This window comes from Hemitrygon akajei, chromosome 8 (assembly GCF_048418815.1).
Source record: "Hemitrygon akajei chromosome 8, sHemAka1.3, whole genome shotgun sequence".
In the NCBI taxonomy this organism is placed as follows: Eukaryota; Metazoa; Chordata; class Chondrichthyes; order Myliobatiformes; family Dasyatidae; genus Hemitrygon; species Hemitrygon akajei.
Genome location: NC_133131.1, coordinates 179,555,723 through 179,568,467, shown reverse-complemented (window position 1 = coordinate 179,568,467; position 12,745 = coordinate 179,555,723). Strand labels below are relative to the sequence as shown.

Here is a 12,745-nt window from a genome sequence, read left to right as displayed (position 1 = left end):
TGTATTTCCTGCAGTTTTTGATTCTGCAACCCTAATGTACTGATACTCACTCTGTGGCTTCAATTTTGTCTTATCATCTGCCTGCCCTTCCTGACAGCCTGACTGCACACTATCTTTGCTTTTTTACCATCCGTCCTCTCCTCAGTCAGTTCAGGCCAATTCCCATTCCTCTGCTAAATTAGTTTAAATCCTCCCCACCAGCCCTAACAAACCTGTCTGCGAGAATATTGGTTTCCCTTTGGGTGCACGTTCAATCTGTCCCTTTCGAACAGGTCATACCTCGCCCAGATGAAATCCCAATGATCTAAGAACCCAAAGCCCTGCCTCTTGTTTCAACTTCTAAGCCACGCATTTATTTGCAAATCATCCTGTTTCTACCCTCACTAGCACGTGGCATAGGTAGCAATCCAGAAATTACTACCCTGGAGGTCCTGCTTCTCAGCTTTCTAAAATCTCTCTTCAGGACCTCGGCTTTTCCTTCCAACGTCATTGGTACCAGTATTTAACGTGACCGCTGGCTGCTCCCCTCCGCCCCCTCAAAATGATGTGTTTGCAGTCCAAGATGCCCCTGACCCTGGCACCTGGAAGGCAACATACCATACTGTTCACACCCACAGAATCTCTTGTCTGTTCCCCTGACTATTGAGTCCCCTATCACTACTGAATGACACTGAATGCCCCGAAGCTCTCTTTTAAGCAAGAGCTTGTTGTGTTAAGTGGAGAGTGGAGATTATTGTGTGAGAGTTATGATTGTGTGGATTGTTGTGTGGGGTGCTTCTGACTGAGCAGAAGAGTTTGGTGTGATAGAGAGGGGAGCGGCCAATGTGTGAAGATTATGATTGTTGTATGAGATTGTTGGATTGTTGTGTGGGCTGCTTCTGACTGAGCAACAGGGTTTGGTGTATGAGAGAGGGGAGCGGCCATTGATGTGTGAGAATTATGATTGTTGTGTGAGATTGTAGGATTGTTGTGTGCTTAGTGTTAGATTGGGGAGTGGGGATTGTTATGTGAGAGTTATACTGATTTGCCTATTCCAGGAATTGGGAAATCTCAAACGCCTGGTCTGCCTTGATGTTTCGGAAAACAAGCTGGAGAAGCTCCCTGATGAGATCAGTGGGCTGGTGGCCCTGACAGACTTGCTCCTCTCTCAGAACCCCCTGGAGTTGGTACCAGATGGCATTGGTAAGAACAATACTTGGCTGGGATGCGGGGTGATCTAACGTGGACCTTGTTCTGTGGGAAGGGCTGAGATGGCCCGTCAAGGGGTTCTTGCCTTGATACCTTCTAAACTTGAACGTGAAGCAGTGGAGGTTGAGGCCCACACTTCTGTGCTGGTGTTTCTGGATGGATGCTGTTTGAGATCTCTGCTTTTACAGGTCAGCTGAAGCAGTTATCTATTCTGAAGGTGGATCAGAATCGGCTAACCCATCTGACAGAAGCTGTGGGCGACTGCACGCACCTGACAGAGCTGATTCTCACCGAAAACCTGCTCACTGTAAGTTAGTTGTGTGTCATTGTACTGTCTGAGCATCAGGCAGAGGCCCATCTGACCAAAGTGGCATTTCATGATCTCAGCAGTCCCTGTTGCCATGGGCTGCTGTACAGTGCTAGCTTAATAAGACCATAAGACATAAGAGTAAAATTAGGCCGATTGGCCAATTGAGTCTGTCCGGAATTAATTATGGCTGATCCTTTTCTCCCCACTCCTCAGCACTGCTCCCCAGCATTCTGCCCATAACCTTTGATCCATATCTGATCAAGGACGTAGCAAGGTCTGTCTTAAATACACCCAACAACCTGGCCTCTACAGTTGCATGTGGTAATAAATTCCACAAATTCACCACCCTTTGGCTAAAGAAATTTCTCCGCATCTCTGTTTGAAATGGATGCCTCTCTATCCTGAGGCTGTGCTCTCTTGTTCTAGACTCCCCCACCACGGGAAACATCCTTTCCACATCTACTCTGTATAGGCCTTTCAGCATTCGAAAGGTTTCAATGAAATCCCCCTTCATCCTTCTAAATTCCAGCAAGTACAGACCCAATGAATGTTTCTTTCATTCCCAGAATCATTCTTTTGAAACTCCTCTGAACCCTTTCCAATGCCAGCACATCTTGTCTTAGATGAGGAGCCCAGAATTTTTCTTGTTTGGACATGGCATCAAAGGCTACAGGGAGAAGGCTGAGAACTGAGGTTGACTCGATAGGCCAGATGGCCTAATTCTGTTCCCATGTCTTATGGTCTTATGGAATGTGGGAGGAAACTGGAACCTCTGTCAGAAGCCCCACACAGTTAAGGGTAAGAGTGACAAATTCCTTACAGAAGAATTGACAGCAGTGGAATTGAACCCAAGTCGCTAGCACTGAGAAAAGTTACACTAACCATTCTGCTACTGTGCCACCTTAGCTCAGATATCATCATCAGGTGCCATGCCCAGTTTGATCTTTGACTGCCATGGCCCACACACTCCTGTTTTGGGTCAAGTGAATCAATTCATTGGTATTCATTTCCAGTTCTCTGGCTGCTGTCTCCATCATCATTTGTTTTTGCCTTCCTCTTGTTTCCTTCCCTTCAATCTTTCCCATAATTACTGTGCATTCTAACTCCTCTTTGCTAATCACATGTCCAATGAAGCTACGTTGCCTTTTCATGATCTCATACATTATTTCTCTTTCTGTGCTTGCTCTGTTTATGACATTCTCGTTAGATATTTGTTTTGTCCATGATATTCTTTGCATCCTCCTCAAAAACCACATCTCTGCTGCTTCAATTTGTTTCCTTATGTTTCTAGATATTGTCCAACATTCTGAGCCATATAACATAACTGGATAAATGTAACATTTCAGTGCTCTGAGGTGGGTTGTCATGCCGAGTTTAGTGTTGGTCAGTATACTCTTCATTCTCGTAAAGGTGTCTTTTGCCATCCCTATTCCTCTTTCGACGTCCATGTCGCACCTGCCATCTGATGTCACCCAGCTTCCCAAATAGCAAAAGTTCTGTACTTGCTTGATGTCTTCCCCATTTATTCTCAGCCTGCAGATAGGATTCTCCTTTTTGGATATCACCATACATTGTCTTTTTGTAGTTGATAGATAGACTCATTTTTGCACTTCCTTCAATGACTATATCAATTACATTTTGTAGTTCTTCCTCTGTACTTGCAATGAACACAGTGTCATCCACATATCTGAAATTATTGATGTTTTCACCGCCAACTTTGATTCCCAAGATGTCTCTTATTTTCTGTAATATTGTTTCACTGTAAACATTAAACAAATTGGGGAGAAAACACACCCTTGTCTAACGCCTTTCTTGATTTTTGTAAACTGACTTATTTCTCCATCTATTCTTACAGTTCCCAGTACAGAATTCTGATTAGGTGCAGGTTTTTCGAATCTAGATCTAGAGTTTCCTGTAATATTTCAAATAACTTATTTTGCTTCACTTTATCAAATGCTTTTGTGTAGTCGATAAAACAAACAAACAAATCTATTTGTATTTGAATAGCTCGTTCTGATAGTATCCTTAACATCAAAATCACGTTTCTTGTACTGTTCATGCGAATCAGATCATTATACAGCGCATTGAGGTAGAACGAGGTAAAACAACAACATAATGCAAAATAATGTGTTGCAGGTAAAAAGAATAAGGTGTGAGATTTTAGTGGGGTAAACATAGAAACATAGAAAACCTACGGCACAATATAGGCCCTTCGGCCCACAAAGCTGTGCGGAACATGTCCTTACCTTAGAAATTACCTAGGGTTACTCATAGCCCTCTATTTTTCTGAGCTCCATATACCTGTCCAGGAGTCCCTTAAAAGACCCTATCGTATCCACTTCCACCACCATCGCCGGCAGCCCATTCCACACACTCATGACTCTCTGCGTAAAAAAAAAAAACGTACCCCTGACATTTCCTCTGTACCTACTTCCAAGCACCTTAACTGTGCTCTCTCATGCTAGCCATTTCAGCCCTGGGAAAAAGCCTCTGATTATCCACACAATCGATGCCTCTCATTATCTTATGCACCTCTATCAGGTCTCCTCTCATTCTCCTCGCTCCAAGGAAAAAAGGCCGAGTTCACTCAACCTATTCTCATAAGGCATGCTCCCCAATCCAGGCAACATCCTTGTAAATCTCCTCTGCACTCTTTCTATGGCTTCCACATCCTTCCTATGGTCACCTCACTAAACTGAGCACAGTTTTCCAAGTGGGATCTGACCAGGGTCCTGGAAAGGGCATGGAAAAGATTAACAAAGATGTTGCCAGAACTGGAGGGTTTGAATTGCTGAAGGTAACCCTGGAAAATCATGAGGGGCATAGAGAAGGTGAAAGTCTGTTTGTTCCCCATGTGAAAGGAGACTAAGAGACAGTTGATGAAGGCGGGGGGGGCGGGGGTGAAGATTTAAAAGGAACTGGTTGTTATGTTGGTGGTGCTGGTGGGATTTTTGTTCAAAGCTCAAAGTAAATTTATTATTAAACTGCATGTATGTCATGATACACAGCCCCGAGAATCATTTTCTTGTGGGCATACTCAGTACAAATCCATAATGGAAGAAGAACCATAATAGATTCACTGAAAGGCTGCACCAACTTGGGCATTCAGCCAGTGTGCAAAAGACACAAGACTGCAATACAAAAAGAAAGAAATAATAATAATAAATAAACAAGAAATACAGTCGGCCCTCCTTATCTGCAAATTCCGCATGCGCGAATTCAACTAACCACGAATCGCGAAAACCCGGAAGTGCTCTTCCAGAACTTGTTGTTCGAGCATGTACAGACTTTTTTTCTTGTCATTATTCCCTGAACAATGCAGTATAACAACTGTTTTATATAGCATTTACATTGTATTAGGTATTATAAGTAATCTAGAGATGATTTAAAGTATATGGGAGGATGTGTGTGGGTTATCGTGGATCGAGATCGAAAAAATTCAGAAGTTCTCTTACTTAGTAAGTCGGAAGAGGTACATCCAGTATTTTTTAGCGTCAGTTAGTCAAACGTTTGCATTCGTGTATAGTATATATTTTACCTTTCTATGCATATAAAACACTTAAGAACATATGTTTCAGCGCCGGGCTCAGGAAGTTCCCGAGTTTGATCTAGTGACAGATCGCTATCGAGTGCGCTCTCCACCGTGCTGGCTTGATGTGGAGGATCAAAAACCCAAAACCCAATAATTAAACCACTGTATTATTTAGTAATAATTGTAGCTTTCATCGGGGCACAGCCTTTCTCACTTTATCCTTCAAAATTGTTCCGATCGTTGACCAATGTAGCCTAACGCTTTTCCAATGACCGATGGCGTTTCACCTCTCCCTGATCGCTTTATTATTTCTACTTTATTTTCAATCGTGATCGTGATTATTTTCGTGAGCAGAAACACTGCGGATTCAGATCTCTGCCACTGGGTCCTAATGTCCACCACACTCAGACAGGTTAAATAAGGTCTTAGGTTCCGCTGGGTCCTAAGGTCCACCGCATAGACACAGGTTGAATAAGGGACTCGAGCATCCACGAACTTTGGTATCCGCGAGGGGTACTGGAACCAATCCCTCGCGGATAAGGAGGGCCGACTGTAAATCGCGAGTATAGGAGCTGAAGAGCCTTTGAAAGTGGGTTGTGGGAACATTTCAGTGATGGGGCAAGTGAAGTTGAGTGAAGTTACCCGCATCGGTTCAAGTGCCTGATGGTTGAGGGGTAATAACTGTCCTTGAACCTGGTGGTGTGAGTCCTGAGGCTCCTGTATTTTCTTCCTAATGGCAACATTCTTGTTGTATTCATAGTAAATACCAAGAACCAAACAAAATAATAGTAATAAATAAATAAGTAATAAAAATTGAGAAATGAGATGAAGAGCCTTGAAAATGGGTCTACAGGTTGTTGAAGGGTATGCTGAATTATGTCATTAAAACATTTTCCCAGTATTCTTTGATGTTAAGACTATTGAAACATCTTGTACCATTAAAAGATCACGTAGAACTGCAAGCTTTACTGTTTTTTTCCTGGATTCATTTTAGACACTTCCCAAGTCGCTTGGAAAGCTGAAGTTGTTGACAAATCTGAACGTGGATCGGAACAGACTGGTGGATCTTCCGGCTGAGCTGGGAGGCTGTGCGAGTTTAAATGTACTGAGTCTCCGAGACAACAGACTAACACATCTCCCACCTGAACTGGCCAAGGCGTCTGAGATCCATGTTCTGGATGTGGCTGGGAACAGGTATGGTAGAGAGATGTACGAGTCACAGTACACAGGAGTTATTGTGGTGTTCACACTTTTACCAAAGATATGATACAGACAGTATAGATGCTTTACCCTGAAGAACACCCTGAAGGTTAAGTTGCAGGTTGAGTTGGTGGTGAGGAAGGCAAATTCTATGTTACATTCATTTCAAGATGTCTGGAATACTAGAGCAAGTAAGTGATGCTAAGGCTTTATAAGGCACTGGTGAGGCCTCACCTTGTGAACAGTTTTGGGCCCCTCATCTTAGAAAAGATGTGCTGGTATTGGTGAGGGTTTAGAGGAGTTCCAGAAGGATGATTCCAGGAATGAAAGAGTTATCATTCAAAGAAAGTTTGATGGCTCTGGATCTGTACTCACTTGGAATTCAGAAGGATGATGGGGGATCTCACTGAAACCTTTTGAATGTTGAAAGGCCATAGTGTAGATATGGAAAGGATGTTTCACATGGTGGGAGAGTCTAGGACAAGAGGGCACAGCCTCAGGATATAGGGACACCTTTTCAAAACAGATGTGGAGAAGTTTCTTCAGCCAAAGGGTGGTGAATTTGTGGAATTTGTTGCCACATGCAGCTGTGGAGGCCAGGTCGTTGGGTGTATTTAAGGCAGAGATTGATAGGTTCTTGATTGAACACTGCATCAAAGGTTATGGGAAGAAGGCCGGGAACTGGGGTTGAGGAGGAGATTTTAAAAAACAAGGATCAGCCATTCGATGGGACAGATGGCCTAATTCTACTCTTATGTCTTATGGTGTTACGTGGAGTATAGGTTCAGGAAAGATAAGGGGTCTTGCATTTTTGTTTTATGAATGTCAAAGTAGTGAGATGAAATTACAGGGGAGATCGTTCAGTGAGGCTGAAAAAAAAGAAAGGAATGATCAACTTGCAACACATAATATGCTGGAGGAACTCAGCATCTATGGACAAAAGTACATTGATGTTTCAGGCTGAGACACTTCATCAAGGATGATCACCTTGTTGGGATTATATTCTAAACCCTCCTAAGAGTTAATAGAAATTAAAGGCATAAATATGTTGAGAGATTATGGAAAATTGCAAGAATACTGGAGTTGTCATTGTAGGGGATTTTAACTTACCTACGATAGACTAGGACTGCCATAGTGGTAAGGACTTAGATGAGGTGGAAGTCATAAAGTTTTCTCAGGCAATATTAAAGATTGTACAAGGGAGAGCGCAAAGGATGAGTTACTCTTGTGTAATAAGACAGGACAAGAGAGAGTACTGCAAGACCAGAGATCTGCTACTTAAAATACTTTTGAAAAGGATAGAACTGGTCCAAAGGTTCAAGTTCCAAATTGAAGCAAGGTGAATTTTGATGGTATTAGACAGGAAACTGCGGGAGTTGATTTATTATAAGACATAGCAGCATAATTAGGCCATTCGTCCCATTCTGCCTATAACCTTTGATGCTCATTAATCAAGAACCTATCAACATCCTCTTTAAATATACCCAATAAGTTGACCTCCACAGCTGTCTTTAGCATTGAGTTCTACAGATTCACCACCATCTGGCTAAAAATGTCCCTTTCATCTGTGTTCCAATGGGACATTCTTGTATTGAGGCAATGCCGTCTGGTCCTGTACTTTCTCACCACTGGAAACCTCCTCTCCATATCTACTCTATCTAGGTCTTTTAGTATTTGGTAGGTGACTATTGTACTTGACACGCTCATGAGGAAAAAGTTGCTGCTTTTAAATTTTTCCTGTCTCACCCTAAATCTATGCCCCTTAGTTATGGACTACCCTACTCTGAGGAAAAGTGTACCTTATCTAGCCCTCCATTCTCCTACATTCCAGGAATTAACGGCCTAGACTGGCCATTCCCTCCCTGTATTTCAAGCCCTCTTATCCTGGCAACATCCTCATAAGTACCCTCTGCACTCTTTCCAGTTTAACTGCATCTTTCCTGTAACAGGGCGACCCAAACTGTACACGGTACCCAAGTGTGGCCTCACCAACAAATTCCGCAATTGCAGCATAATATTCCAACTCCTGTACACAGTGCCCTAAATTGTGAAGATCAGTGTGCTAAGTAGCTTCACTCTGTCTACCTGTGAAGCCACTTTAAATGAGCTAGGAGCTCATGCACAGTTTCAATGAACTATGCACTTGAGTTCCCTCTGTTCCATTCCTAACCCCCGACGACTGACCATTTATAATACAAGTCTTACAGTGGTTTAACTTTCCAAAATGCATCACCTGGGTTGAAATTTATCTGACACTTATCAGACCACTTTCACTAACTGATTTAAGATTCCATAATCTATCATAACCATCTTCACTTTCAACAGCCAATTATGTTTCATCTGTAAAATTACTAAGAAAGCCTTTCACTTTCAATCCAAATAATTTACATAAAAAGACATTCCTTCTACCAAAGTGCAAACCATACACTTCCCTACACTGTATTTCATCAGCCACTTCTTGCCCATTTTCGCAATTTGTCCAAGTCCTTTTGCAGTCTCTTTTGCTTCCTCAACACTAGCTGCCCCTCTACCTATCTTCATATCGCCCCCAAACTTGGCCACAAAGTCATCAATTCCTTCATTCAAATAATTAACATACAACAGGAAATGAAGTGGATGGAACACTGTTCCCTAGTATACCACTAGGCACCGGCAGCCAATAAGAAAAGGTCCTCCTTATTCCCACTCTTTGCCTCCTGCCAATCTATCCATGCTCATATTTTTCCTGTAATACCATGGGCTCTTATTTTGTTAAACAGCCTCATGTGCGGCATCTTGCTAAAGATCTTCTAAAAATGCAAATAAACAACATCTACTGTCTCTTCTTTGTCTGTCCTGCCTATTATCTCCTCAAAGAATTCCAACAGATTTGTCAGGAAAGACTTCCCCTGAAGGAAACCATGCTGACTTTAGTCTGTTCTTTCATGTGTCTATAAGTACCTTATGCTTAATAATGGACTTCAACATTTTTCCCACCACTGAAGTCAGGTTAACTAGCTAATACTTTCCTTTCTTCTGTGCTGTACTTTTCTATGACTCCATGATTTTGCCTTCCTTCCTTGAAGAGTAGAGAGACATTTGCAATTGTCCAGTCCTCAGCAACCATTCTGGAATCTAGATATTCTTGTTAGATCATTACTAATGCCACCACAATATCTTCACCTGTCTCTTTCAGAACCCTGGGGTGTAGACCATCTGGTTCAGGTGACTTACCCACTTTCAGACCTTTCAGCTTCCCAAGCACCTTCTCCTTAGTAAAAACAACAGCAATCACTTCTGTAGCCTGACACGTTACATTTCTGGCATACCGCAAATGTCTTCTGCAGTGAAGATTGGTGCAAAATACTTATTTTGTACGTCTGCCACCCATCACGCCTTCTCCAAGGGACCAAATCTTGCAGAACAGCCAACCATGCAGGCCCTTGTCAAAGGACTTGCTCATGTCTAAAAGGACAACGTCTACTGTCCTGTCCTGCAGAATTCCCTGCAGTAACCCCCACTGGTAATATCTGCCTCAGTAGTTCCAGTTCTCTGGTTTCCTCTTGCTATCCTTAAACATGAGAATCACTTGAGTCACTTACCAGTTTTCAGGAACTTCAGTGACAATATCTTCAGAAGGGCCTCTGCAGTTTCTTCACCAGCCTCCCACAAAATTCAGTGATGCACTCAGTCAAGCTCTGGGGACGACCACTTGATTGTTTGGTACGGTGGCATATACCTCCTCCCTGGTGAGCAGAGATGTTCTCAGAACACTGAATGTTCCCAACATCTCTTGGGCCACCATTGCCTCAGTCAACAGGAGAGATACAGTGGCATACAAAAGTTTGGGCACCCCTGGTCAAAATTTCTGTTACTCTGAATAGCTAAGTGAGTAAAAGATGACCTGATTTCCAAAAGGCATAAAGTTAAAGATGACACATTTCTTTAATATTTTAAGCAAGATTACTTTTTTATTTCCATCTTTTACAGTTTCAAAATAATAAAAAAGGAAAAGGGCCCGAAGCAAAAGTTTGGGCACCCTGCATGGTCAGTACTTAGTAACACCCCCTTTGGCAAGTATCACAGCTTGTAAACACTTTCTGTAGTTAGCTAAGAGTCTTCCAATTCTTGTTTGGGGGATTTTCGCCTGTTCTTCCTTGCAAAAGGCTTCTAGTTCTGTGAGATTCTTCAGCTGTCTTGCATGCACTGCTCTTTTAAGGTCTATCCACAGATTTTCGATGATGTTTAGGTCAGGGGACTGTGAGGGCCATGGCAAAACCTTCAGCTTGCACCTCTTGAGGTAGTTCATTGTGGATTTTGAGGTGTGTTTAGGATCATTGTCCTGTTGTAGAAGCCATCCTCTTTTCATCTTCTGCTTTTTTACAGACGGTGTGATGTTTGCTTCCAGAATTTGCTGGTATTTAATTGAATTCATTCTTTCCTCTACCAGTGAAATGTTCCCCATGCCACTGGCTGCAACATAAGCCCAAAGCATGATTGATCTACCCCGGTGCTTAACAGTTGGAGAGGTTCTTTTCATGAAGTTCTGCACCCTTTTTTCTCCAAACATAACTTTGCTTATTGCGGCCAAGAAGTTCTATTTTAACTTCATGAATCTACTTGTTTCCAAAATGCATCAGGCTTGTTTAGATAGATAGATAGATACTTTATTCATCCCCATGGGGAAATTCAACTTTTTTTCCAATGTCCCATACACTTGTTGTAGCAAAACTAATTACATACAATACTTAACTCAGCTTATTAAGACGTGAGGCGTCCCTCTTCTTAATGCTTCCTCCCCAACACGCCACCACAAAGAAGAGGGCGCTCTCCACAACTGACCTATAGAACATCTTCAGCATCTCACTACAGACATTGAATGATGCCAACCTTCTAAGGAAGTACAGTCGACTCTGTGCCTTCCTGCACAAGGCATCTGTGTTGGCAGATGGTCCTTTGCAAACTTCGGGTGCTGAATTTTGTGGTGAGGACACAGGAAAGGTTTTCTTCTGATGACTCTTCCATGAAGGTCATATTTGTGCAGGATTCGCTGCACAGTAGAACAGTGCACCACCTCTCCAGAGTCTGATAAATCTTCCTGAAGGTCTTTTGCAGTCAAACGGGGGTTTTGATTTGTCTTTCTAGCAATCCTACGAGCAGTTCTCTCAGAAAGTTTTCTTGGTCATCGAGACTTCAACTTGACCTCCATCGTTCCTATTAACTGCCATTTCTTAATTACATTATGAGCTGAGGAAATGGTGACCTGAAAACGCTTTGCTATCTTCTTATAGCCTTCTCCTGCTTTGTGGGCATCATTTATTTTAATTTTCAGAGTGCTAGGCAGCTGTTTATTGGAGCCCATGGCTGCTGATTGTTGGGACAAGGTTTGAGGAGTTAGGGTATTTATAAAGCTTGAAATTTGCATAATCTGGCCTTTCCTAATGATGACTGTGAACAAGCCATAGCCCTAACAAGCTAATTAAGGTCTGAGACCTTGGTAAAAGTTATCTGAGAGCTCAAATCTCTTGGGATGCCCAAACTGTTGCATGGTGCTCCTTTCCTTTTTCTCACTCTAAAATTGTACATAACAAAAATAATACACTAATCTTGCTTAAAGTGTTGAAAAGAATGTTTCATCTTTAACTTTATGACTTTTGGAGATCAGTTATCTTCTACTCACTTAACTATTCACAGTAACTGAAATTTTGACCAGGGGTTCCCAAATTTTTCATGCCACTGTATTTGTTAAAAGTCCCTCCCATCTCCTGTAGCTGAAGACACAGGCGGACCTACTGATCTCATTGGAAACCAACTCCTCCCCTTTTACTCCTAATATAGCCTGAGATCAACTTTGGATTTGTTTGACTCCACTTTCTCCCCCTCGCTCTGCCCCCCCCCCCCCCCCAGGTTGGTGAATCTCCCATTTGCTCTGACGAACCTGAATCTGAAGGCACTGTGGCTCGCAGAGAACCAGTCTCAGCCAATGCTCAAATTCCAGACGGAGGACGATGAGAAGACAGGTGACAAGGTTCTCACCTGTTACCTGCTACCTCAGCAACCCTCCCCAAGCCTGGGTAAGTCAATGTCATGCGTACCCCCTATCTCCCCTCTCACCTTAGACCCCCCCCCTTCTCTAGTGTTACACCTCTTACCCCTCTCACCTTAAACCGTCGCTAGTTACACCCTTTCCCCTCTCACTTTAAACCGTCATTAGTGTTACACCCTTTCCCCTCTCACCTTAAACCGTCACTAGTGTTACACCTCCTACCCCCTCACCTGAAGCTGTTTCTAGTGTTACACCCCCTACCCATCTCACCTCAAACTTTCTTTAGTATTACATCCCTATCCCTCTCACCTTAAACCCACCATCTCTAGTGTTACATCCCTTCCCCCTCACCTTAAACCATCTCTAGTGTTACACCCCCTCCCCTCACCTTAAACCATCTCTAGTGTTACACCCCCTTCTCCCCTCACCTTAAACCATCTCTAGTGTTACACCCCCTTCCCCCCTCACCTTAAACCATCTCTAGTGTTAC

The 12,745-nt window shown here is 42.8% G+C and overlaps 1 protein-coding gene across 13 annotated transcripts in view; it reads left to right on the top strand.

Moving 5' to 3' along the window:
* Positions 1–12,745, top strand: part of scrib (scribble planar cell polarity protein) — a 346,569-nt gene that overhangs the window by 104,289 nt on the left and 229,535 nt on the right. For all 13 annotated transcript variants that reach the window (XM_073055225.1, XM_073055218.1, XM_073055217.1 and 10 more), the window contains exons 8-11: positions 1,038–1,182; positions 1,377–1,495; positions 6,025–6,224; positions 12,117–12,283. In XM_073055225.1, coding sequence (XP_072911326.1) covers positions 1,038–1,182; positions 1,377–1,495; positions 6,025–6,224; positions 12,117–12,283 — 631 coding nt within the window. The remainder of the gene's footprint in view (positions 1–1,037; positions 1,183–1,376; positions 1,496–6,024; positions 6,225–12,116; positions 12,284–12,745) is intronic.